The 25101-nt window shown below is 38.4% G+C and overlaps 1 protein-coding gene across 14 annotated transcripts in view; it reads left to right on the top strand.

Annotated features, from left to right (window-relative positions):
- The window catches only part of PKP4 (plakophilin 4), a 251052-nt gene that overhangs the window by 165434 nt on the left and 60517 nt on the right, over positions 1-25101 (top strand). For 12 of the 14 annotated variants that reach the window (XM_027130817.1, XM_027130862.1, XM_027130792.1 and 9 more), the window contains 2 exons: positions 20402-20533; positions 20644-20834. The exons of 1 other annotated variant lie outside the window; for it this stretch is intronic. In XM_027130817.1, coding sequence (XP_026986618.1) covers positions 20402-20533; positions 20644-20834 — 323 coding nt within the window. The remainder of the gene's footprint in view (positions 1-20401; positions 20534-20643; positions 20835-25101) is intronic. One more of the 14 variants, XM_027130827.1, reaches the window with a different exon arrangement.

Below are 25101 nucleotides of genomic sequence, written 5' to 3'. Positions count from 1 at the left end.
TCTTTAAATGTATTACCAAGTTGCCTTCTTAAAAAGATTGCATTCATTCTCCCTCCCTTTAGCTATATGAGGCCAGTCCTCTCATACTCCCTCATGAGTGTCATCATTTATATCTCTATCTACAAAATGTTTCGATATCCCGCCGTTGCCCTTTTCTCTTGGAGGACTAGTGTTTGATAGGTGAGAGTTCTTTGTAGCCCAAGGAGAATAGCTGTGTCAGTCAGGGCCCAACCACCCAAAGGAGTGGTCCTTCCTGGAAGCTGCTGCCATGTCTAAGACTGCAGGGACAAGGGGCTGGGTGGCTTTGCCACCAAACTGGAGCAGTGGTGGGAGGTGGGACCCGGCGAGTTTTCCAGCATTAGCTGGAACCATGAAGGAGATACAGCCATGCCAGCAGTGCTGCCTGAAGTAGAGCTGGAGAAACATCCTGACTGAACTGAGGTGGAGGGGGCAGTTGTGGATTTTTTAACTGCCAAAAGCCAGGCGGGCACGGTGTGTGATTGCATGGATTTACATATGGAGAGAATGCGCTTGTGAAGTCGCACGATGGAGAATGAACATCTGGGCCCTTGGCATCCTTTCTGCCTCTCCTCCCCTCCAGTGCATTTACTCAGCTTCAGTCATTTGACCACCATCTTCATGATTTACTAATGCATAGAATATAGATAGATAAATAAATAAAATATTATAAATAAAATATTATATATATATTTCATTTAATATATGAGTATTATATATTCATATATTTTTAATATATGCCAGATGGCTCCCCAAATACTTTAGTGTTAGGGAAATACAGCTCTAGTAATTCAGCTGTCCTCACCACAGCGACATTCATAATTCACACCTGATAACTATACTTCCTCCCTTACTTTGGTCAGAGTATACTGCTGCCCAAACTCATATTCCAACCTGGGAGTTTTACTTACCCTTTTTCCTTTTGCAGGGAGGGGGAAGTATATTAACTTTCAAACACAGCCAACACAACTGATATTTATTCTACTCTCTATTATTTTAATTACATTAACGTTTCTTGTGTGTTTTCTTAAATTTGCCTACTTTTCAACCATACTTAAGGTATTTAAATTGTAACCATGGCAATAAGCTCTAATGATAAGGGTAGAAAATTGAAATTTAATTGTATGAATAAAAGATAAAAATCTTATTTGTTTCATATTCCTTTTTCTGAGCAGTTATAGATGCCCTTTAGAAGTTTGATTGTAAGTGAACGGGATGAAATGACAGTTTTGCTGCTACATTTCCTGTAAAGTTTAACTGTTATTTTCTCTTTACCAGTTTGCATGCAGAGACCCTGAATGTAATATGAAAATAATCTTATTTTTAGAATTTGGCAGTCCCACCCAGAATGAGGTAGGGGTGGCTTAAATATAAGAAAATACTTAAAGGGTCTTTGGTCTATTTTGTCTTTGGATAGGTCTTGACAAAAGAAACATCTTATTCAATTATCTTGGTTTCCTAAATAAGAAAGGATTATTTGAAAGGATTTAGGATTGAAGGTCTGTTATTGTTCCTCATTTTTCTTTAATATTTTGAACACTTACTTGAAGACAGTTTCTCTACCTTTTGTGTGTGGTGGTTTACTACAAATTTGGCTTGAAAAGCTTTTCAGCCATAAGGTGAATTGTTAGCAAGGCAATAGTTTGATCACTACCTGGGAGTGATCCCTGCCTACTCAGGAGTTTTCAGCAATATTCCATTGAAATGCCAGAAATTGAGACCAACTGCTAAATTTGTTTTTAAATAGCTAACTTACTGCAGAGTCATTTTCTAAGGAAAAGCTCAAGATGCCCTAGGCAGAAAAGATTTCCATTTATATGATTCAGTTCAGGAGAATCAGCTTACTTGTGTTTTCTGGTTGGTTGATTGGTTGGTTGGTTGATATTTTTTAATATATTTTTATTTATTTATGTATTTATTTTTGGCTGCGTTCGGTCTTCGTTTCTGTGCGAGGGCTTTCTCCAGTTGCGGCGAGCGGGGGCCACTCTTCATCGCGGTGCGCGGGCCTCTCACTATCGCGGCCTCTCTTGTTGCAGAGCACAGGCTCCAGACGCGCAGGCTCAGTAGTTGTGGCTCACGGGCCCAGTTGCTCCGCGGCATGTGGGATCTTCCCGGACTAGGGCTCGAACCCGTGTCCCCTGCATTGGCAGACAGATTCTCAACCACTGCACCACCAGGGAAGCCCTGGTTGGTTGATTTTTGATTTTTAACTTGTACCAAGGATCGCAGGCTGTTGCAAAGCAGAAAGCCAAAGCCTTGGACACTCAAAGTGTGGGGAAGAATCATCCATTCTACAAAATATTTTTATTTTCCTAGGCTGATTGGGAAGGAATCTTAAGGAGAAGCTCCCCTGGACATAATAAAATTGTTTTAAGCATATATGCTTTATTGTTATCTTGCCTTTCTGTTGCCGTCTCTCTTCCATTATTCTGTATTTTCTAGCTTACCAGCATTACATGTCTGCTCTCTAAAAACATAAATGGACCTCCTCTTGTCTTTTATGAAGAGGAGAGTTTATTATTTTCTGTTGTGGCTTTGCTTTTTCCTTAGCCTTGCATTTCTTATGACCTTGGATTTGGTGGGTGTGTTTATGTATACTCTGCTGAAAAAGAGTGAAGAGGGAATGTTGTCTTAGGGTTCCTGTTTCCTCTTCTGTTAGTGTGCCATTTTTCCACTATTCACGTCTTCATATGTCTTACCAATGTATGTATTTGTACAGTCTCTTACGTTCCACCAAAATTTGAGGTAACTTTTAAGAACCCATATAATAAAATAGAAAAGTAAACTCCAGAATCACAGAAAATATATATTAGAATAATAGGTAAAGACCCGAAGAAAGTGAGAATGCAAATTTTTGCACAAGTAATTATACTTCTTCATGATGGAAAATATTATATTATGGAGGATATCTTTTAAAGAGAAAAACCTTGGACTTACCTCTCTATTAAGAAAAAGCACACCAATTCAGTCATAAAGATAACCAAACACCATGTGCCCTACCTACCAGAAAGAAGCTGTTGAAGCCATAAATTGAGTCCTTTTGTCAAAGTGATCATGGGTTGTTACTTAAATCCTCCAGCCACTGTTAGACCTTCGCGGTCTCCTAGGAGTTTCGACTCGCCCAGGAAACAACAAGAGTCGGAAGCCGATGCAAAACGCAAGAGGTTTATTGAAGGCCGGTGCACCGGGGTTCCTTGGTCCTCACGCAGGAGGTCGAAGAAGGAACCCTTTTGGGCGCGAATATGTCAGTTTTATAGGTTCCCACTTCCCCGTATGTAAATTATAGATTTGGTTGTGTTCTCCTGCTGATTGGTCCCGGCTTAGGCTCGGACCAGAGAGGGAACTTGTCCCTAGCTGCCTGATTGGTCTTTGACAGACACCTTTTTTACATTTTGTTATCTCCCTCCTTCTCGGAAGGGGGCCGGACATCCTGGAAATTTACCCATTGTCTAAGAAGCCCCTACTGTCTGGAGAGTTCTTAATCATTAGCTGGAACAATGTCCCTCGAGCCCCACACCACATCCTGTAAACTTGTGAATTTTGTCACAAATCACAATTTCACAGTTTTTCTGTTTCAGGGGGGAAATTACTAGAATCTAGGCAGTTGCCAGTTTCAGTACTTGTGTGTAAAATGAGGGGAGGGGAGCGGCAGCAGCCTGAGAATCTACCCCTCCCCTCCTCTTCCCTGCACATTAGGACAAGGAGCAGCCTCCAGGGCTGGAGTGCGCTGTCTGTCCCCACAGTAGGAAGTTATATCATGCATATTCATAAATAGAATATTAAATTAGCAATCATGGATAAAGGACTATTATTTTACTGCAGATTTTGAATGTTATGATTTATTATGACTATAAATTGTATAAATGACAAAATTTTATTTCTGCTTCTCTTCCAAATACCAAGAGGAATATGAATTTCTGTTAATATTGGCCTTGGAGTCCCAAGATTTTCCTCCCCTATTTTTTCAGACCTTTTTTAGTAACACAGTCATTATAGTCTTCCTACCACAATTGCAGTGCTGTAGCTTCCTAATCACCACTTTTTCATGTTTTGTTACAAAAGTAAGTTATGCTTTTGTGTGTGTGTTTTTTTGTCTATTTGTTTATTTTGGCATGCTTCTTATTTAAAATAAATTGTCTAGGAGAATTTGGAGTAAAAGGTAAAAATTTCCTTCATTGCCACGTCTACCCATACCATGGCCATTGCCCCACATACCTACACACACACACACACACACACACACACACACACACACACAGAAAATCTGAGGGGTGTGTGTGTAAATATCCACACATTTGCATTTGTTTTGTTTTGTTTTTAATACAATGAGGATATGTTATACATTGTTCTATGACTTAAGTGTTTTTTTCCTTAACAACATAGTAAAACTATGCATGTGTTTCTGTGTCAATTTATAAAGATCTGCCTCCTTTTTAATGGCTATCTATTGTTTAGAAAATTTATGTAACCAGTCCCTTATTAGTGAATATTTCGTTTTTTCCAACTTTGCCCTTTGACAAGCAGTGGTAAAATTTTTCACTGCACATCTGAGTGTCTCTGTTGATTACATTTTTAAGGGGAACTGCCTGGGCAAGGATGTATACATTTTTATTTTGGCAAATAGTGTCCAATTGCCCACTGAAAATGCTTAGCAGTATGTGGCGGGGGGGAGATTTTTCCTCTACCCTCTTAGGTTAAGTAACTGGGGGCCTGTGAATTTAACTGACGGTAGACAGATTAATAATAATTTTTCAAAAACCCTGAGTATTCATATGCATATGAGAGCTCACAAAAGAAATACCTCCCTAGGGACTTCCCTGGTGGTCCAGTGGTAAAGAATTCGCCTTCCAATGCGAGGGACACGGGTTCAATCCCTGGTCAGGGAACTAAGATCATACATGCCGTGAGGCAACTAAGCCCACGTGCCACAACTACTGAGCTCGCACACCTCAACTAGGAGCCTGCGTGCCGCAAACTACAGAGCCCACACACTCTGGAACCTGTGCCACAACTAGAGTGAGAAAATCTTCATGCCACAACTAGAGAGGAGCCCACACGCAGCAATGAAGAGCCCACACGCCGTAACGAAAGATCCCACGTGTCTCAACAAAGATCAGCATGCTGCAACTAAGACCCGATGCAGCCAAATAAATAAATATTTTAAAAATTAAAAAAAAAAGAAGTAGCTCCCTAAATGACTAGGGTTGGGGGCTTATATACCTAACTTAGGGGAGAGGAAGCAGGCAGAAGAGGCTTCTATGGGAAGAACAAGTGGATTTCTAGGGGAACAAACAGGAGATAAGACAGTTTGTGATGATGTTTGTTTCATTCCATAAAACTCCCCCAGAAGGGATCCATGGCAGCCTCACTCCCAGGACTTTTCTGCTTTTAGTGAAATAAGGGAAGCTCCAAAAAGGCTTCCTTCTGCATCTGTTGAATCTCAAATATCTTTAGTTTAGAATAATCTCTCAGGGTCCAAATAGGTCCCCACAAACATATATTCCTACCTATACCAAGTGTCATGCCTATCATGCTTCCCATGCTACCAGAGGGTAGTAACATACAAAGTGTAAATCCTCATGAGTATTTAAAAAAATGGCTTCAAATTTCCCTGTATCATAAGCTCTATCTACATATTAAATAGAGTAAAATCATTTACAGAAATAATTATTAAATATTCATTAAATCAGAACATTGCATGGAAACTTCAGCATACCACTGACCATTCTATTATTTGATTCATTCTTATGGAAATTGGAGATAAGCCTGATCTTGGAATTTAATAAATTTGTCATGATACCTATCAGCTTTGGTTTCTTCTCTTTTCGTATCTGTCTCAAAATGATCAGATACATTTTTCTGTCAACAAAAATGCAAAAACGATTACCAAAACAAGCAAAAACTACTATCACTATTAGAGGTGATTTGGGAACCAACACCTCACTCCAGAGGTGCCCAAACTTTGCTGCACATTAAAATTGCCTGTGGAGCTTTTAAAATATTATTCCCGGCCCTCCTGATACACAGTTAAATCCAAAAGTCTAGGGCCCAAACCAGAAATCAATAGTCTTTAAATCTCCCCAGTTGATTCCACTCTGCAGTTTGAGAACCACTGCCTTACTCATAATTAAATCAACTTAGTTACTAGTAATTAAAGAGAAGAATTAAAATTTTATCCCGCTTGTCCTATACAGATTTTATTTCAGGATCACCAAATAACCCTAGTCATTACTGAATATCTAAAGATTTCTTAAATATGCCAAAGAATTCCTGCTGATAAATGTAGAAAGAATAATAAAATTAGAAAAATCACCAATTTACAGCCCCTAATGAAATCACTCGTTCAAGCAAAGATTGTCAGTGTATGCAAAAACCTCTATATTCTCAATCCTAGCTGCACATTGGAATCACCTTGGGAGTTTTTAAAAATCCTGATACTCATACCACAACTTGGGCTGATTGAATTGGAATCTCTGGGCATGGGACTCGGCAGTAGTTTCTAAATTCTATGCCCTCCAGTTCCACGTCAGACAACCAAGTTGTGCAGTGTGCAACCAAGGTTGAGAATCCTTGCATTAGTAGAAAGGAAGATGGTGAACTTGTAAATACAAAGATCAGGCTGCCACCACTTGAATTGGCTGCTTGATCTGAGCAAATGTAAAAGTTCTGATGTGACGTCATGTGAAGTACACAGCACTGTTCGTGAAGTATTCTAACCACAAAAGTTTGACCTGAAAGCTTTTAGCTCTAAATTTCTGCTTACAGGAAAAATTGAGGTTTGAGGATGTGTAAATGCCACCGCGAGAAAGCCATCAAACATTTAGAATGTGGCGCATCCTATGAGTTTATTGCTATGGTTCCAGCAGTGAGCCAAGAAAATGAAAATGAAGGAATGGGAAATCCTTTCTAGATCGAAAGAACTTACGTAACAATCAAAAACGCAATCAGTGAACCTTATTTCAGCCTGACTAGTACAAGCCACTGAAGAAAGACATTTCTGAGACATCAGGAAAATTCTGAATATGAACTCATTATACGGCATTATGGAATAATTGTAGTTTTGTGAAGTCCTTATTTTATAGAGCTACAAATGGAAGTATTTAGAGTTCTGATCATCTGATATGAGAGGTCTGTTTTAAAATTCTCTAACAGAAGAAAAGAAAAAGATAAATGGATCATAAAAGTGTGGTATAATGTAATTATGAAATCCGGGGGGTTGTTAATTATACTTTTCTCTGTTTTTATATATGTTTGAAAAGTTTAATTTTAAAAAATTTAAATACAAGTTGTTTAAATAAAGGGTTCAAAATAGTGGGATTTAAATCGTACATCAGAGTGACGTGTTAAAGCCAGTAAGCTGTTGCCCATACTCTGAAGGCAGGTCCTAACAGAAATGAAACCAACTATGAGACAGTGACATGTGCTCCCCAGCCAGTGGGTGGTACTTAATTTGAGTTTCCACATAGATGGGATTTTGTTACAATTCTTACTAAGCAAAATCGCCTGTAGCGTGCCGGGCATCAGCTTAGAACTCCACATTTATCACTCTGTTTTTGCATGGGTGTTTGTGCCAGCAAATAAGAATATTAGCATTAGGCTTTAGCCAACATGTATCTTTATGTTCCTGAGCCAGTTATTCATGATGTATGAACACATCCCACAGAAGTTTAAATATTGTTGGTACTTCATGTAAAAATCAAATATCCAGCTTTAGCCTTTAACATTTTATGTTTAATTCAAACATGTCAAATAAATATTTAAATTTTCTCATGTTTTTAGTGATATGTGAAGAAATAATCTATTAACTAGCTAAAATAAAATAGAAATTGTAAAGTCCAAAATCTCCTGTTTTTCCATTACCACCTCCTCAACACAGAGCCCCACTTCCTTAGCTTACAATTGTTACCTTGGGAAACGTTAAAAAGGCTACCATCTATAACTCCACATTTCATTTTTATGCCAAAGTTAGCCTACATTTAGCTTTATCTTGATAATCTTTACCAAAATAGATAATCCAGTAGAAAAGTACAGAAAAACCTGGTTTCACAAGACCCATTCATTTCTTTTAAAGGTGAATATGTATGGAATTTTTTGGAGAAGGCTTTTTTTGGTTTCTTTTTTTTTTTTTTTTTTTAACAGAAGAAATGTATCTCCCACTATCAAATATTTTCATTTATATATTTGGTAACATCTTTTCCCCAAAAGGAACAAAATTTGTCTTTGGAAAAATATTTGACTGGTTTTTGAGCACTTACTTTCCATAGACTACACTTTTTACATCACAGCAAGTCCCTTATTCTTTGTTCAGCTTCACTCGTTAGGAAGTGAGAGCCCTCTGGCCTTTTATGAGCACCGCCTGTTAAACTCGGACACTTTGCAGATGTGATCCATTTCTTTTCATCTTTGTATTTCTAAACTTCTTGTTTTTATAGTTTTCCTTTTATAGGGATAATAGACTATGAATTTTTTATGGTAAGTTTAATAACTGTATTTTAGTTAGTACCCAGACTAAAAATACTTAATAAACACTCATCTTAATATGTCTACTTGTAGAAATTCCTATTTTTTCCCCTAAAAATTAGTTTTAATCATTTTGAATCCCTGAAGAGAATTCAGGAATTTTAAAATGTTTTTGAACAGGAGAGCTCTCTGGTGGCATACAAACCTAAAATATTTTTCAGATTTGTCATTGTAGAAATCCAAAGTACTTTATACCAGTTTATACAGATACAAAGTTTGTTTAAACTATGAAATTCAATTCGGGTAGATGAGCTTCTACAGTGGATTTTAAGGCAGACTAGTTGATGTTTAGAGCAAGGTTTAAAGTGAACTAGAAGGTACTTCATTAATAATGGTTTTTATTTTCCAAGGCTTTTCACACAGTGTTTTCCATATGAGTAAAAATTTTAGGGCCATTGTCTTACTAATATTTAAGAGATAGTATAAGCATGCATAAGATCCAAAAATCTAGATGTATCAAGAGAACCAGACTAGAAATAGCTTCAAGAAACATGATCTTCTGCTCGTTCTTCTAAGTCTTTACTTCCATTAAAACCCAACTTTGAAAGAATATCATATGTATGTAGTAGTTTGTAGTTGGGTCAACAAACTCCAAGTATCTGTAGTATTCTTAAGATATCAGTCAATATCCATCTCTATCTTATGTGGGTTAAAGAATTGTTCTTATGCTTCATGCTTCCATCACCCTATTTACATTTTCACTCTGAAACAGGATTTCCCAACGTTCTCATTGCCTCCAATAATAAAGTTACCTGCTGTTGAAATGAGTCTTGTACATCAGAGAAGCTACTGAAGAGGACAAGTCTTGGGGACCATTTTCCAGGTCCGCTTCCAGAATTTGGCTGAGAGCTTTACTTCTTAGCCATTGAAGGCACTGGAATATTTCTGCAGCAGCTCTGTGGAAAGTAGACTCCCTTCTGAGCCTACGGTGCTACGGGAAGTGAGAGTCCCAGGGCCAAACAGGAAGTTGAGTCCCCGTAAGACTAAATTCTCATATTTTTCACAGTGTTGCACCTGAGTGTGATAGGCTGACTTCAACTCATAGGCCAGAGTTGGAAGAAATGTGACATACCCATTTCCCTTAACTGTCAAAGAAAGTATCATCTGCCTTAACATTGTGTGCTATTACCATCCCAAGGTCCCTGCCAAAACCCACACTACACTGCCTTTTATGTAAGGGCAAACCCCTAAACGCTATAGCAACTCAGGACAAGGAGAATCTAGCATAAGGTTGCAGCCTGCTGGTTTGTGAAAGACTAGTTACAGGGTTATACATACTAAAAATCTCCTCACTGATCCCTAGGTTCCTGTTCCAGTGGGGATTTTACACACAGTGTAGACCTCTGTCATTTCACATAACATAAACAGACACATAGATTAACAAAGCAGAGTCATTTTAAGAATTTCAAGTTCTTTAAACAAGCCTTAGACCTTTCACTGAGCATATTTTTATGTGTACTTGGTATGTATTGGGGAGGTACATCACAGAAAAGATACAATAATTCACTTTGTATTTTATCTTTTACTGTGAGCTTAATGGGATGGGTAATGTAACAGATTTTCATAGCCCTACAACATTATTGTCCCTTACTTTACTTAGCTGCGGCCTTCTACTTTTTCTAATTAATTGCCCTTTTTTGGGTAATATTCAGGCACTCAGATGAAATGTAGCAGACAAGAAGGACCATGCTTCCACAAATCTCCCCGTCTTAATCACAGATGGAGATTATTTCATTCCACCTTGAAGCTTATTCAAGTTCTATATTTGTAGACATTTCATTTTCTTGGAAGATGCTAATTTGATGTTTGAAAATCTCCCATAGTATATTTCTGGTGTCCCAGAAAACATGTTTGTGATTTTTTCAAAAAGGTAACACATGTTCTTCAGTACGCAGATTAAAGAAGTAGCATTCATATTCTGTTTGCCATTTTTACTCTTAAAAATCTCTCAATTTCATGTTCTGATTGTGCTAAACAGCATGCCAACTGTTTAATTGTAGTTTACAGCATTGATCATAAAATGATGAACCCCATCCTGTAAGTCTCTGTGGGTTTCTCTGGTAAATTTGACTAGTATCTGCTTCCATTCCACAAAGCAGACGTTTTTAAAAGACATTTATTTGAAAGATTGCATAAATAATGCATAATTAGTAATTGTGACACACCATACTACAATAAGGTTTACTTTATTCAGTAATTAGGAAATGACCCGTTTGTATATCTGAGGTATAGTAGCTGTATGTACATACATTTATGTGGGTGTATACGATTTGTGAATTACAAGTTTTCAAAGAAACAGTAAATAATAGCAAAAACTATCTTGAAAACAATTTAATTTCCTTTTAGTGATTCAGAAGAGGTTTCAGTATCTTTTTGTCTTTGTAGGTATACATTATCATTGGACTCTACTATAGAAGTAGAAAAATGACTGAAGACCTTATTCACAGTATATAGAATTTGGTTGTTTTACAGTTCATATTAAATAAACCTCTTTAACCAACTTTGTAAAACTGTAACTTTTATATTTACTGAAATATAAAGCACAAAATAGGTACCCTGTACTCTAAACCCAGTTATTTAGGTCTTCAAATTAGATTTGGGGTACATGGGGATTTAATATTTTAGTGTTCTAGTTAACATCTCTGTGTCCTTTTCTATATTCTGTTTTCTGAGGCATTGCATTTAAAACTATAAGAAACATAGGCTTCCCTGATGGTCCAGTGGTTAAGATTCTGTGCTTCCACTGCAGGGGCATGGGTTCAGGGAACTGAGATACTGCATGCCACACGGCACAGCCAAAAAGTAAAAAAATAAAAGTATAAGAAACAGATACTAACATTTAGAGGGCAGATGATCATATTACTTGGGGGTAATTTTGTTGATTTCGTTTGTGTTTGCATTGAGATTCTAATTCTGTTAAGTTTTACTGCTAGGGTGACCAGTATGGAATAATGTATCTTACAATTTGTACTTGATCTGTGTAAGATTATTTATTTATTTATTTTTTAATTAAAGCATAGTTGATATACAATATTAGTTTTGGGTGTATGACATTGTGATTTGACATTTATATACATTACAAATTGATCATAATAAGTCTAGTAACTATCTGTCACTGTACAGAGTTATTGGGATACTGTTGATTATATTCTCTTTTTCTATTTACTACATCTTTATTGGAGTATAATTGCTTCATAATACTGTGTTAGTTTCTGTTATACAACAAAGTGAATCAGCCATATGCATACATGTATCCCCATATCTCCTCCCTCTTGCATCTCCCTCCCACCCTCCCTATCCCACCCCTCTAGGTCATCGCAAAGCACCGAGCTGATCTCCCTGTGCTATGGGGCTGCTTCCCACTAGCTATGTTTTACATTTGGTAGTATATATATGTCCATGCCACTCTCTCACTTCGTCCCAGCTTACCCCTCCCCCGCCCCATGTCCTGAAGGCCATCCTCTACATCTGCATCTTTATTCCTGCCCTGCCCCTAGGTTCATCTGTGCTGTACATTATGTCCCCATGACTTATTTATTTTATAACTGGAAGTCTGTACCTCTTAAGCCCCTTCACCAGTTTTGCCAACCATCTCCCCACACCCATCCCTTGAGAGCTAATTTCTTTCCCTGTGTCTATGAGTCTGTTTCTGTTTTGGTTTTTAGCTTCCACATATAAATGAAATCATATGGTATTTGTCATTGTCTGACTTACTTCACTTAGCATGATACCCTCTAGGTCTGTCCGTGTTGTGGCAAATGGCAAAATCTCATTCTTTTTTATGGCCAAGTAATATTCACACAAGGGAATACCACATCTTTACCCATTCATCCATTGATGGACACTTGGGCTGCTTCCGTATTTGGCTATTGTAAGTGATGGTGCAGTGAACATATGAGTGCATATATCTTCTCAAATTAATGCTTTTATTTTCTTCAGATAAATATCCAGAAGTGAAATTGCTGGATCATATGGTAGCTCTATTTTTTAATATTTTGAGGAGCCTCCACACTCTTTTCCATCATGGCTGCACCAATTTACAATCCCACTAACAGTACCCAAGGGTTTTCTTTTCTCCACATCATCACCAACACTTGATTTTTGTCTTTTTGATAATAACCATTCTGACAGCTGTGAGGTGATAGCGCATGTGGTTTTGATTTATATTTCCGTATGATTAGTGATGTTGAGCATCTTTTCATGTATCTGTTGATCATCTGTATGTCTTCCTTATAAAAATGTCTATTCAAGTGGGAGGGAGGGAGACGCAAGAGGGAAGAGATAGGGGGACATATGTACATGTATAACTGATTCACTTTGTTATAAAGCAGAAACTAACACACCATTGTAAAGCAATTATACCCCAATAAAGATGTTAAAAAAAAAAAGTCTATTCAAGTCCTCTGCCCATTTTTTAATTGAATTATTTCTTGTTTTTTGGTTTCTTTGATGTTAATTTGTATGAGTTCTTTATGTATTTTGAATATTAACTCCTTAACGTATATATCATTTGCAAATATCTTCTCCCAGTCAGTGGGGTACCTTTTTGTTTTGTTGGTGTACGAAAGCTGTTTAGTTTGAGGTAGTCTCGTTTGTTTATTTTTGCTTCTGTTGTCCTTGCCTGGGGAGACAGATCCAAAAAAATATTGCTAAGACTGGTGTCAAAGAGTGTACTGCCTATGTCTTGTTCTAGGGTTTTATGGTTTCAGATCTTACATTTGAGTCTTTAATCCATTTTGATTTTATTTTTGTATGTGTTGTAAGAAAAAAAAAAAAAGTGACCCAGTTTCATTCTTTTGCATGTAGTTATCCAGTTTTCCTAACACCATTTATTGAAGTGACTGCCTTTCCCCATTGCATATTCTTGGCTTCTTTGTAGTAAATAATTGACCATATAAGCCTGGAGTTTTTTGGATTTGTTTGAGAAGGATAGGTCTTAACTTTTCTTTTGTTTCGTTTGTTTGGTAGAATTCACCTGTGAAACGTGAAACCAGTCTGGGCCTGGGCTTTTGTCTGTTGGGAGTTTTTTTTATTACTGATTTAATTTCATTACTAGCAATCAGTCTGCTCAGATTTTCTGTTTCTTCCTGATTCAGTCTTGAAAGATTTTGTGTTTCTAGGAATTGATCCATTTCTTCTAGGTTATCTGATTTGTTGGCGTGTAATTCTTTGAAGTAATCTCTTACAATCCTCTGTGTGGTGTCAGTTGTAACTTCTCCTGCTTCATTTCTGATTTTATTTATTTGAGTCCCCTCTCTGTTTTTCTTGATGAGTGTAGCCAAAGGTTTATCAATTTTATCTTTTCAGAGAACCAGCTTTTAGTTTCATTGATCTTTTCTATTGTTTTTTTAGTCTCTATTTTAGTTATTTCTGCTCCAATCTTTATTACTTCCTTCTTTCTGCTAACTTTGGGCTTTGTTCTTTTTCCAGTTCCTTTAGGTGTAAGGTTAGATTATTTATTTCAGAATTTTCTTGTTTCCTGAGGTAGTCCTGTATCATATAAACTTCCCTCTTAAAACTGATTTTGCCTAGTCCCATAGATTTTGAAATATTGTGTTTCCACTTTTTCTCAAAGTATTTTTTTATTTCTTCTTTGATTCCTTCATTGACCCATTGGTTGTTTAGTTGCATGTTGTTTAGCCTTCAGGTGTTTGTGGTTTTGCCAGTTTTCTTCTCATTATTGATTTCTAGTTTCATACTATTATGGTCAGAAAACACACTTGATGTGATTTCAGCCTTCATAAATTTATCGAGACTTGTTTTGTGGCCTAACATGTGATCCATCCTGGAGAATGTTCCATGTGCCTTAGAAAAGAATGTGTATTGTGTGTGTGTGTGTGTGTGTGTGTGTGTGTGTGTGTGTGTGTGTGTGTGTGTGTATATACACACACACACACACACACACACACGTTAAGTCTATTTGGTCTAATGTGTTGTTTAAAGTCAGTGTTCCCTTATTGACTGTCTGGTTGATCTGTCCATTGATGTAAGTGGGATGTTAAAGTCCCCTATTATCGTATTGCTGTCAGTATTTCCCTTTATGTATGTAGGTGCTCCTGTGTTGGGTGCATAGCTGTTTACAAGTTATGTCCTTTTGTTGGATTGATCCCATTATCATTATGTAATGCCCTTCTTTGTCTCTTGTCACTGTCTGTATTTTAAAATTTATTTTGCCTGATAGAAGTATTGCTACCCCAGCTTTCTTTTCATTTCTGTTTGCATGGAACATCTTTTTCCATCCCTTCATTTGTATGTTTGGATCTGAAGTGAGTCTCTTGTAGGCAGCATATATATGGGTCTTGTTTTTTTAATCCATTCTGCCACCCTATGTCTTTTTACTGGAGCATGTTGTCTATTTCCATTAAAAGTAATTATTGATAGGAACATACTTATGGCCTTTTTTTTTTTTGCGGTATGCAGGCCTCTCACCGTTGTGGCCTCTCCCGCTGCGGAGCGGTGGCTCCAGATGCGCAGGCTCAGGGACCATGGCTCGGGCCCAGCCACTCTGCGGCATGTGGGATCCTCCCGGACCGGGGCACGAACCTGTGTCCCCTGCATTGGCAGGTGGACTCTCAACCACTGCGCCACCAGGGAAACCCCATGGCCATTTTGTTAATTGTTTTCTGGCTGTTTTTATACTTCTTCTATGTTCCTTCCTTCTTCTCTTGTTCTCTTCCCTTGTGATTTGATGGCTTTCTTTAGTGTAATGTTTATATTTCTTTCTCTTTATTTTTTTGTGTATCTGTTACAGGTTTTCGGTTTGTGGTTCCCATGAGTTTTATATATAACAGCCTATGAATATAGCAATCTATTTTAAGTTGATGGTCACTTAAGTTTGTGCACTTTCTAAAAGCACTACTTTTTTTACTCCCCTCCCTGAACATTTTATGTTTTTGAGGTCATATTTTATTTTTATTTTGTGTATCACTTAACTCATTCTTTTAGATATAGATGATTTTACTACTTTTGTCCTTTAACCTTCATACTGACCTTTTAGGTGGTCGATCCACTACTTTTACTAAATGTTTCCCTTTACCAGTGCTATTTTTTTCTTTCATCTTGTTCATTTGTTTGTTTGTTTCTAGTTATAGCCTTTTCTTTTCCATTTAAAAAAGTCCTTTTAACATTTTTTTAAGACCAGTTTAGCGATGATGAACTTCTTTAGCTTTTACTTGTTTCGAAAACTCTTTATCTCTCAATTCTGAATGATAATCTTGCTGGGTAGGGTATTCTTGGTCGTAAGTTTTTCCTTTCATTACTTTGACTATATCATGCCACTCCTTTATGGCCTGTAAAGTTTCTGCTGAAAAATCAGCCAATTGCCTTATGGCATATTAACCCTTGTATGTGACTTTTTGTTTTTCTCTCTTTATCTTTAACTATTGCCATTTAATTATGTCTTGGTGTGGATCTCTTTGAGTTCATCTTATTTGGGACTTTGTGCTTCCTGCACCTGGATATCTGTTTTCTTCCCCAGGTTAGGGGAGTTTCAGCCATTGTTTCTTCAGATGGATTTTCTGTCCTTTTCTGTCTCTCTTCTCCTTCTACAGACCCTGTAATGTGAATGTTAGATAGTTGATGTTGTTGCAGTAGTCCCTTAAACTATCCTCATTTTTTAAATTCTTTTTCCTTTTTGCTCTTCTTACTCAGTGATTTTCACCATCCTGTCTTCCATATCATTGATATGTTATTCTGCATCCTCTAATCTGCTGTTGATTTCCTCTAGTGTGTTTTTTACTTCAGTTATTTTATTCTTCAATTCTGATTAGTTCTTTTTTATATTTTCTCTCTCTTTTTTGAAGTTCTCCCTGAGTTCATCCATTCTTCATCCTAGTTTGGTGAGCATCTTTATGACCATTATTTTGAACTCTACCTGGTAAATTGTTTATCTCCATTTTGTTTAGTTCTTTTTCTGAGTTTCTGTCTTGTTTTTTTCATTTGGAAGCTGTTCCTTTGTCTTCTCATTTGTCTAACTCTCTGTGTTTGTTTCTATGCATTAGGCATATCATCTATTTCTCCTGGTCCTGAAAAGGTGGTCTTATATAGAAAGTCCCCTGTGAGGTCCAGTATCACAATTCCTCCTGGTCACAAGAGCCAGGATATCCAGGGCTACCCCTGTGTGTGCCCTCTTGTTGTGGTTAGACCACTATTGCTACAGGCACTCTGGTAGGCTGGGCTCACCCCCTTGGTCCAGCCAGCTGATAGGTTTTTCCTCAGCTGCTGCAGGCACACTGATGTGTGGGGCTGGTCCCCAGCTCAACTGGCTGCAAGGCCAGCCGGAACTGTTGCAGACATGCTGATATGCTGAGCTAGCTCCCTGGAGTGAGAGCCACTTTGGAGGGGTGCCAGTGCTGGCTGGGACTACCCACTGGCTGGGGCAGAGTGAGAACCACTTTAAAGGGGCCCGCTGGGTCAGGTGGGTTGTGCAGGGCTGGTCCTCAGGAACACCTGGGGAGGGTGCACAGTGTTAGTTAGGTTGAGAAAAGAGAAACAGAAATGGCAGCTGCCAGCAACAGGTCAGCCAGGGGGAAGGAAAGTGAAAAGAAGAAAAATGGCATCTGACAGTGTTTCCATTCCCAAAGGAAGTTCCACCAGATACCTGCCGTCTGGCACATACCCCCAAATAGTCAGTGAATCTCCTTCTCATATGACCTCGATGCTTTTCAGGCTGTTGCTTCTGCCCTGGTACCTGGAACAGGTGAGTTTGTGTGTGAGCTCTTTATGGGCAGAGTCTTGGTTTCCCACAGCCCTCTGGCTCTTCCAGACTTAAGCCTTGCTGGTTTTCAAAGCCAGACATTATGGGGGCTTGTCTTCCTTGTGCAGCTCCCCTGGTCTGGGGAACGTGACGTGGGACTTGGGTCCCTCGCTCCTCAGGGGTCCTCCACGGTTGTAATATCTCTCCCGTTTGTGGGTTGCTGCACTAAGTGTGTGCGTTCTGACTAGACTGTGTATCTCCCCCTCCTACCCATCTCAATGTGGACTTTTCTTTATATCCTCAGTTGTAGAAAATCTGTTCTGCTAGTCTTCAGGCCATTCTCAGACATGGTTGTTCTATCCGTAGTTGCAGTTTTGTGTATCCGTAGGAGGAAGTGAGCTCAGGATCCTCCTACTCTGCCATCTTGATCCCATCAAGATTATTTTAAATAGCTTCTCTTAGAAAAGAGTGTAAATGAGCACAATTGCTTGTCACCTGGTTTGTGAGAAAATGTTCCATTGGATAAAGAGACAAAATTGCTGAAGTACAGATTTTTAGCGTGTCTCTTTTTCTTTTCTTATTTAAATAATATCTCCTAATGGTTAAAAAGAGAGAGACATACACAGAACTCTAATGGTTTTGGTTTCCATGGTGATAATTTTTCAGATTCTGACACTGCATGCCACCTAGTGTTTCCAAGCCAAGAGCTTTGATGTAATGGTATCCCAGGTTTTATCTTGTACTAAAGCTGAAGCTAGGAGCTATCTAAACGTCTTTTTCTTTTTAAAAGTGGCACACTTTTCCATTATGCCAATTCTTGAAACTGCCAGATTGGTGCTTCCATGTCTATAGTCTGTTGCCATTTCCTTTGTGATTTTCCAGTGTTCCGTTCCTGGATGAAATAAAGGTGGATTACTACCTAGCTCTGATCTCAGGTCCTCTCTTGTTTAGCTTCTCTGAGGCATTCCATTCCCTGTAAAACTCTTATAACCTAGCAAACTATGTATTTTACTCAGTCCCTAGTAAAACTCCTTCAAGAATTGCTGTGTAAGAGTGTTTAGAACTGTGGAAAGACAGAAGACTTACAAATGAAGCAGATTACCCTTCACTATTAGCAGCCTGATACAGACTTAGATCATGTTTCCGTGTGTACCAGGGAATCCACATACAATCTGAAATCTGTATTGAAATTCCAAACTTAAGAATTCAGGGCTTCCCTGGTGGCGCAGTGGTTGAGAGTCTGCCTGCCGATGCAGGGGACATGGGTTCGTGCCCCGGTCCGGGAAGATCCCACATGCCGCAGAGCGGCTGGGCCCGTGGGCCATGGCCGCTGAGCCTGCGCGGCCGGAGCCTGTGCTCCGCAACGGGAGAGGCCACAACAGTGAGAGGCCCGCGTACCGCAAAAAAAAAAAAAAAGAATTCAGAGCTATCACAGAGTTCTGCTACCTAGAAGTGTAATGTCAAATGATAAACCTAGAGACAGGTTCATCAAAAACCTATATTAAGAATGTCAGCAAATCTTTCTGGAGGCTAGGAAACAAAACCTTGGATTGAATCTGACATCAAGTTGAAGGTTTAGAATGTGGCATCCCAGTTCTCCTGTAAACCCTATATTCACTTTAACTAGCTTGATCAGCAATGCCTAAAAGTTTTACTTTGCTTTTCATAGACAAACCTTATTGAACACAATAAAGTAAAGCCGACAGCACAATGCCAGGCATGAATCAGTGCTCAATAAAGAGAAGCTGCTATTCTTACTGGGAATTTGTTCGTTCAATAAATATTTACTGAGCACCTACTGAGTGCTATGCACCTATCCTAGGCACTGAGGATACAACAGTAAACAAAGCAGACAAAAGTCCCTGCCTGCTTTGAGCTTATAGTCTAGTGGAGAGAGATGGTGATAAGTGCTATAAAGAAAGGGCAAACTGGCCTCCTGTGGTAAGTGGATACTGCTTAGATATTACTTCCTTTAGGAAATTTTTCCTAAGCTCCTTTCCCCCGACAGTAACACAAACATGTGCATGCACGGTGACACACAAACACTGTATCTTTTCTCAGCTGCATGCTTAGAGCCTGGCATATAGTAGGGCCTTAATAAATAGTTAAAGAAAGAAAGTCAGAAAGGAAAGACTAATTTCAATCCTTAGGATTGTGTGTTAAACTCAGAATGTGATACCGATTCGATTTAAATCTGTAAAGTGAGAGTGAAGTGGCATTCCTGAAAAAAATGTTTGTTAGCAACATGAGGGTTAAACTTGAGGAAAGAAAGACTTGTCATGAATATAATCAGAATATGGGCAAATATATTTTGAAGAACCTAGAGGAAAGAGAACATATTTGATTAGAACTGGGAAAAGGCAGTAAAAGCTACACCACCTAAATTTACAGCATAAAAAAGAGGTTGGAATCGGGAAGAAGATAAGTTGTTTTGTTTTGCTTTTTAAGTTCAAGATGGCAAAATGATACAGCTGAAAATAAAACAAGATAATGGGCGAGACAGATTTGAGTAAAGAAAACAATAATGAGGTTAGATTTGTCTATATTCATTTTGTAAAGACTATAAGAATAAAATAAGCAAATGGATAAGAAATTTAAATTTCCATTGTTGGCAATTCTGAAAACTGCACAGAGTTCCTTTGATTTTAGATGATATGAAATGTGACATAGAAAGCTAGCCCTACCTTCAGAGGTTTCATCACCAAGCTCAATAATGTGAATAGCATGCAAGTTTTCGTTTCAATAGTTTGAGATATGGAGGATCTTTTTTTACATAGTCACCCTTCTCACTCCATCTGTTAATCCTCTTGGAGGAAGTCACCCTGAGAGGTGAGTTTTCCAAGGGGTAACAAGGTCAGTTTTCAGATTTTAATTTAATGTAGTATGTAAGTTAATTTGTGGCTGGTAATCAGGATGAGAAACATTCATGAAATTTAGCAAAATATATTAATAAACTGAGTATATGGAACACTTTCATATAGAAAAGAGTCAAAATGACTGTGCAGTTTAAGGTGAAAATAGTCTTGTATTAACTTGTATGAAGTCTTGAGTTAATAGTCTTGTATTAAGATTATAAGATATTACTGACAAGTACCTGAACCCTTTTTTTAGCAAGTTTTTATGTATTATTTTCGTTGAGTTTAGCTGATTAAACTTATCTTCTTCCAGATGTGCCAAATACTGGTGTAAACAAACCTAGAGCTTCGGACGCTGTCCATCCCAATAACTATCTCATCAGGACAGAGCCAGAGCAAGGAACCCTCTACTCACCAGAACAGACGTCTCTCCATGAAAGTGAGGGTCTGTTGTATTATCTTTTAAGTATTAGATTTGCTTTTAATATTTCCATTTTGAAAATGAGCATCAGAAGTGTAAAATGAAGATATATTCTGCTGGTTTCATTCCTTCAGGATCATTGGGTAACTCAAGAAGTTCAACACAAATGAATTCTTATTCCGACAGTGGATACCAGGAAGCAGGGAGTTTCCACAACAGCCAGAACTTGAGTAAGGCAGATAATAGGCCACAACATTCATTCATAGGATCAACTAATAACCACCTGGTGAGGAATTCAAGAGCTGAAGGACAAACACTGGTTCAGGTAAGCCAAATACATCTCGATCCTTTTTTTAAAAATGGACTCATTTTACACTGTGAGTCCATGATGTTAATGAAATTTTACGCTTGAAATCTAAAACTGCATTAGTTCCTATTAATGAATTCTGATAAATTCTAGACATTGGAGAGTAATTTTTCTGTAAGCAGCAAGTTTGGCATGAGGGGAATAGTCCACGGAGAGTGTGAGAGGATTGGGTGGAATATTCTAGTCCCTGAGGGGTTATGAGTTCCTAAAAATACTAAAGCTAAAATATGCTGTAAAGAGTTCTAGAGGGCAAAGCACTATTCCCACACCTGCACAAAATGGGCCTGGCCCATTCTAACCAAAGTTTTTGCCTTCATCATTGGAATTGTTCTCTGAAAACGTATTCTTTTGCTTTGCTAGAATATAGTTATTCCTGCCTATAGGGAGCTATTATATAGAAGCATAACTATTCTGTTAAGGTTTTCTTACTTGATAGTCAAAAATAATAATGCATATGTATTTATAAAAACTCTTTAACTCCTCACTCACTGCCACTTTATTCACCTCAGTCCACCAGCATATGCCAGAATTAATAAAAGTAATAGGAGTCCCGAGTGGCAATAACTAGTGAGGATCTCTCTGTCCAAGTACCCCCGTGATTCCTCTGGAGCTGAAAAATGGCAAGATGATCAAAGAAGTCAGGCGAACCCTAAGCTTCTCTTAACGTGATACAGGAAGCCCTGAAGGTACACACAGCAGTGGGCCAACATTCGCAATGCCAAAGGAGAAACACAAAACGACTTTGGCTCAGCAATTTAAGGGAAACTTTTAAGTATTAAGAGACATTTCTGGGGCTTCCCTGGTGGCGCAGTGGTTGAGAGTCCGCCTGCTCATGCAGGGAACACGGGTTCGTGCCGTGGTCCGGGAGGATCCCACATGCCGCGGAGCAGCTAGGCCCGTGAGCCATGGCCGCTGGGCCTGCGCGTCTGGAGCCTATGGTACGCAACGGGAGAGGCCACAACAGTGAGAGGCCCGCGTACCACCACAAAAAAAAAAAAAAGAAAAAAGAAAAGAAACATTTCTGTATTAAGACAAACACAAATATGGTGCATGAATTTCCAGGTAAGACAGGAAATCTTGTGCCCATAGCAAACTACTTCCAGCTGCAGACCCCTCTCCACCAGCTCCATTCCTCAGATGGTGCATTTACTCCTCTGCTGTTAGGGATGCTCTGATGAAACACTCTGGGAAACTTTGGACTAAATGCTTACAGGAGTTCATCTGCTTAGGTGAATTTCTATGTTGGCAGGTCTGAAGTCACACTTACGAATAATAATTAATTACACAGATTGTCTATTTTGCCCCTAAGAGTGGCCATGAGACCTTTTTAATTAATTTATTTATTTTTTAACTTACAGTAAGTTAATTTTGTTCCTGGAGATTGCAAGACCATCTTTAAAACTGAACTTGCATGTATTCTGGGGAACACAATTTCTAGATATCTGGGCCAAGTGTCATCCCATTTTGATAGTAAACAGCTTATGTGTGGGATTTTTTAAATTATCTTTAGCACTATTAGTAAACCCCAAGTACAGATTTTAATTTTCCAACTGCATACTAATTTTTTTGTTTTGTTTTGTTTTTTCTTTTTTAACATCTTTTTTGGAGTATAATTGCTTCACAATGTTGTGTTAGTCTCTGCTGTATAACAAAGTGAATCAGCTATATGTATACGTATATCCCCATATCCCCTCCTTCTTGCATCTCCCTCCCACCCTCCCTATTTCACCCTTCCAGGTGGTCACAAAACACCGAGTTGATCTCCCTGTGCAACGTGGCTGCTCCCTATTAGCTATCTATTTTACATTTGATAGTGTATATATGTCAATGCTACTCTCTCACTTCATCCCAGCTTACCCTTCCCCCTCACCGTGTCCTCAAGTCCATTCTCTACTTCTGTGTCTTTATTCCTGTCCTGCCCCTAGGTTCATTGGAACCTTTTTTTTTTTTTTTTTTAAGATTCCATGTATATGTGTTAGCATACAGTATTTGTTTTTCTCTTTCTGACTTACTTCACTCTCTATGACAGACTCTAGGTCCCTCCATCTCACTACAAGTAACGCAATTTCATTTCTTTATATGGATGAGTAATATTCCTGTGTATATATGTGCCACATCTTCTTTATCCATTCATCTGTCAGTGGACAGTTAGGTTGCTTCCATGTCCTGGCCATTGTAAATAGTGCTGCAATGAACATTGTGGTACATGTCTCTTTTTGAATTATGGTTTTCTCAGGGTACATGCCCAGTAGTGGGATTGCTGGTATATGGTATGGTATGGTAGTTCTATTTTTAGTTTTTTAAGGAACTTCCATACTGTTCTCCATAGTGGCTGTATCAATTTACATTCCCACCAACAGTGCAGGAGGGTTCCCTTTTCTCCACACTGTCTCCAGCATTTATTGCTTATAGATTTTTGATGATGGCCATTCTGACCGATGTGAGGTGATACTTCATTGTAGTTTTGATTTGCATTTCTCTAATGATTAGTGATATTGAGCATCCTTTCATGTGTTTGTTGGCTATCTGTACATCTTCTTTGGAGAAATGTCTATTTAGGTCTTCTGCCCATTTCTGGTGGGTTGTTTGTATTTTTGATATTGAGCTGCATGAGCTGCTTATATATTTTGGTGATTAATCCTTTGTCAGTTGCTTCATTTGCAAATATTTTCTCCCATTCTGAGGGTTGTCTTTTTGTCTTGTTTATGGTTTCCTTTGCTGTGCAAAAGCTGTGAAGTTTCATTAGGTCCCATTTGTTTATTTTTGTTTTTATTTCCATTTCTCTAGGAGGTGGGTCAAAAAGGATCTTGCTGTGACTTATGTCAAAGAGTCTGCTGCCTATGTTTTCCTCTAAGAGTTTTATAATGTCTGGCCTTACATTTAGGTCTTTAATCCATTTTGAGTTTATTTTTGTATACGGTGTTAGGGAGGGTGCTAATTTCATTCTTTTACATGTAGCTGTCCAGTTTTCCCAGCACCACTTATTGAAGAGAATTCTTTTCTCCATTTTATATTCTTGCCTCCTTTATCAAAGATAAGGTGACCATATGTGCATGGGTTTATCTCTGGGCTTTCTATCCTGTTCCATTGATCTATATTTTCTGTTTTGAGGCCAGTACCATTCTGTCTTGGTTATTGTTGCTTTGTAGTATAGACTGAAGTCAGGGAGCCTGATTCCTCTAGCTCCATTTTTCCTTCTCAAGAGTGCTTTGGCTACTTGGGGTCTTTTGTGTTTCCATACAAATTGTGAGATTTTTTGTTATAGTTCTGTGAAAAATGCCATTGGTAGTTTGATAGGGATCACGTTGAATCTGTAGATTGCCTTGGGTAGTATAGTCATTTTCATAATGTTGATTCTTCCAATCCAAGAACATGGTATATCTCTCCATCTGTTTGTATCATCCTTAATTTCTTTCATCAGTGTCTTATAGTTTTCTGCATACAGAAAACTTTTGCATTCCTTGTGGGCCTCAATTAGGTGTCCACAGTTCTCTTGTCCTTTCTCAATCACGCATCGCACACCTTCTTGGTCTCTGGGCAGGCACAGCAGGGCTGCAGAGGCTTCTTCTCCTGCGACTCAGATGGGGCAGGGCTTGTGGCCGCCAAACCAGGCATTTTTTGCACCGAAAGCAGCAACTAGCACAGACACCCTAAACGCCAGCCTCCGCAAACGCCGCCGATTGCCTGCAATCTTTTGTCTCCTTAGGTAGGTTTATTCCTAGGCGTTTTATTCTTTTCATTGCAGAGGTAAATGGGAGTGTTTCCTTAATTTCTCTTTCAGATTTTTCATCATTGGTGTATAGGAATGCATGAGATTTCTGTACATTAATTTTGTATCCTGCTACTTTACCACATTCATTGATTAGCTCTAGCAGTTTTCTGGTAGCATCTTTAGGATTCTCTATGTATAGTATCATGTCATCTGCAAACAATGACAGCTTTACTTCTTCTTTTCCGATTTGGATTCCTTTGATTTCTTTTTCTTCTCTGATTGCTGTGGCTAAAACTTCCAAAACTATGTTGAATAATATTTGTGAGAGTGGCATCCTTGTCTTGTTCCTGATTTTAGAGGAAATGGTTTCAGTTTTTCACCACTGAGGACGACGTTGGCTGTGGGTTTGTCATATATGGCCTTTATTTGTTGAGGTAAGTTCCTTCTATGCCTACTTTCTGGAGAGTTTTTATCATAAATGGGTGTTGAATTTTGTCAAAAGCTTTTTCAGCG

Source organism: Aethalodelphis obliquidens, unplaced genomic scaffold (genome assembly GCF_003676395.1).
Source record: "Aethalodelphis obliquidens isolate GAN/ISIS:26980383/991018 unplaced genomic scaffold, ASM367639v1 scaffold2, whole genome shotgun sequence".
Taxonomy (NCBI): Eukaryota; Metazoa; Chordata; class Mammalia; order Artiodactyla; family Delphinidae; genus Aethalodelphis; species Aethalodelphis obliquidens.
This window is presented reverse-complemented; position numbering and strand designations above follow the sequence as displayed.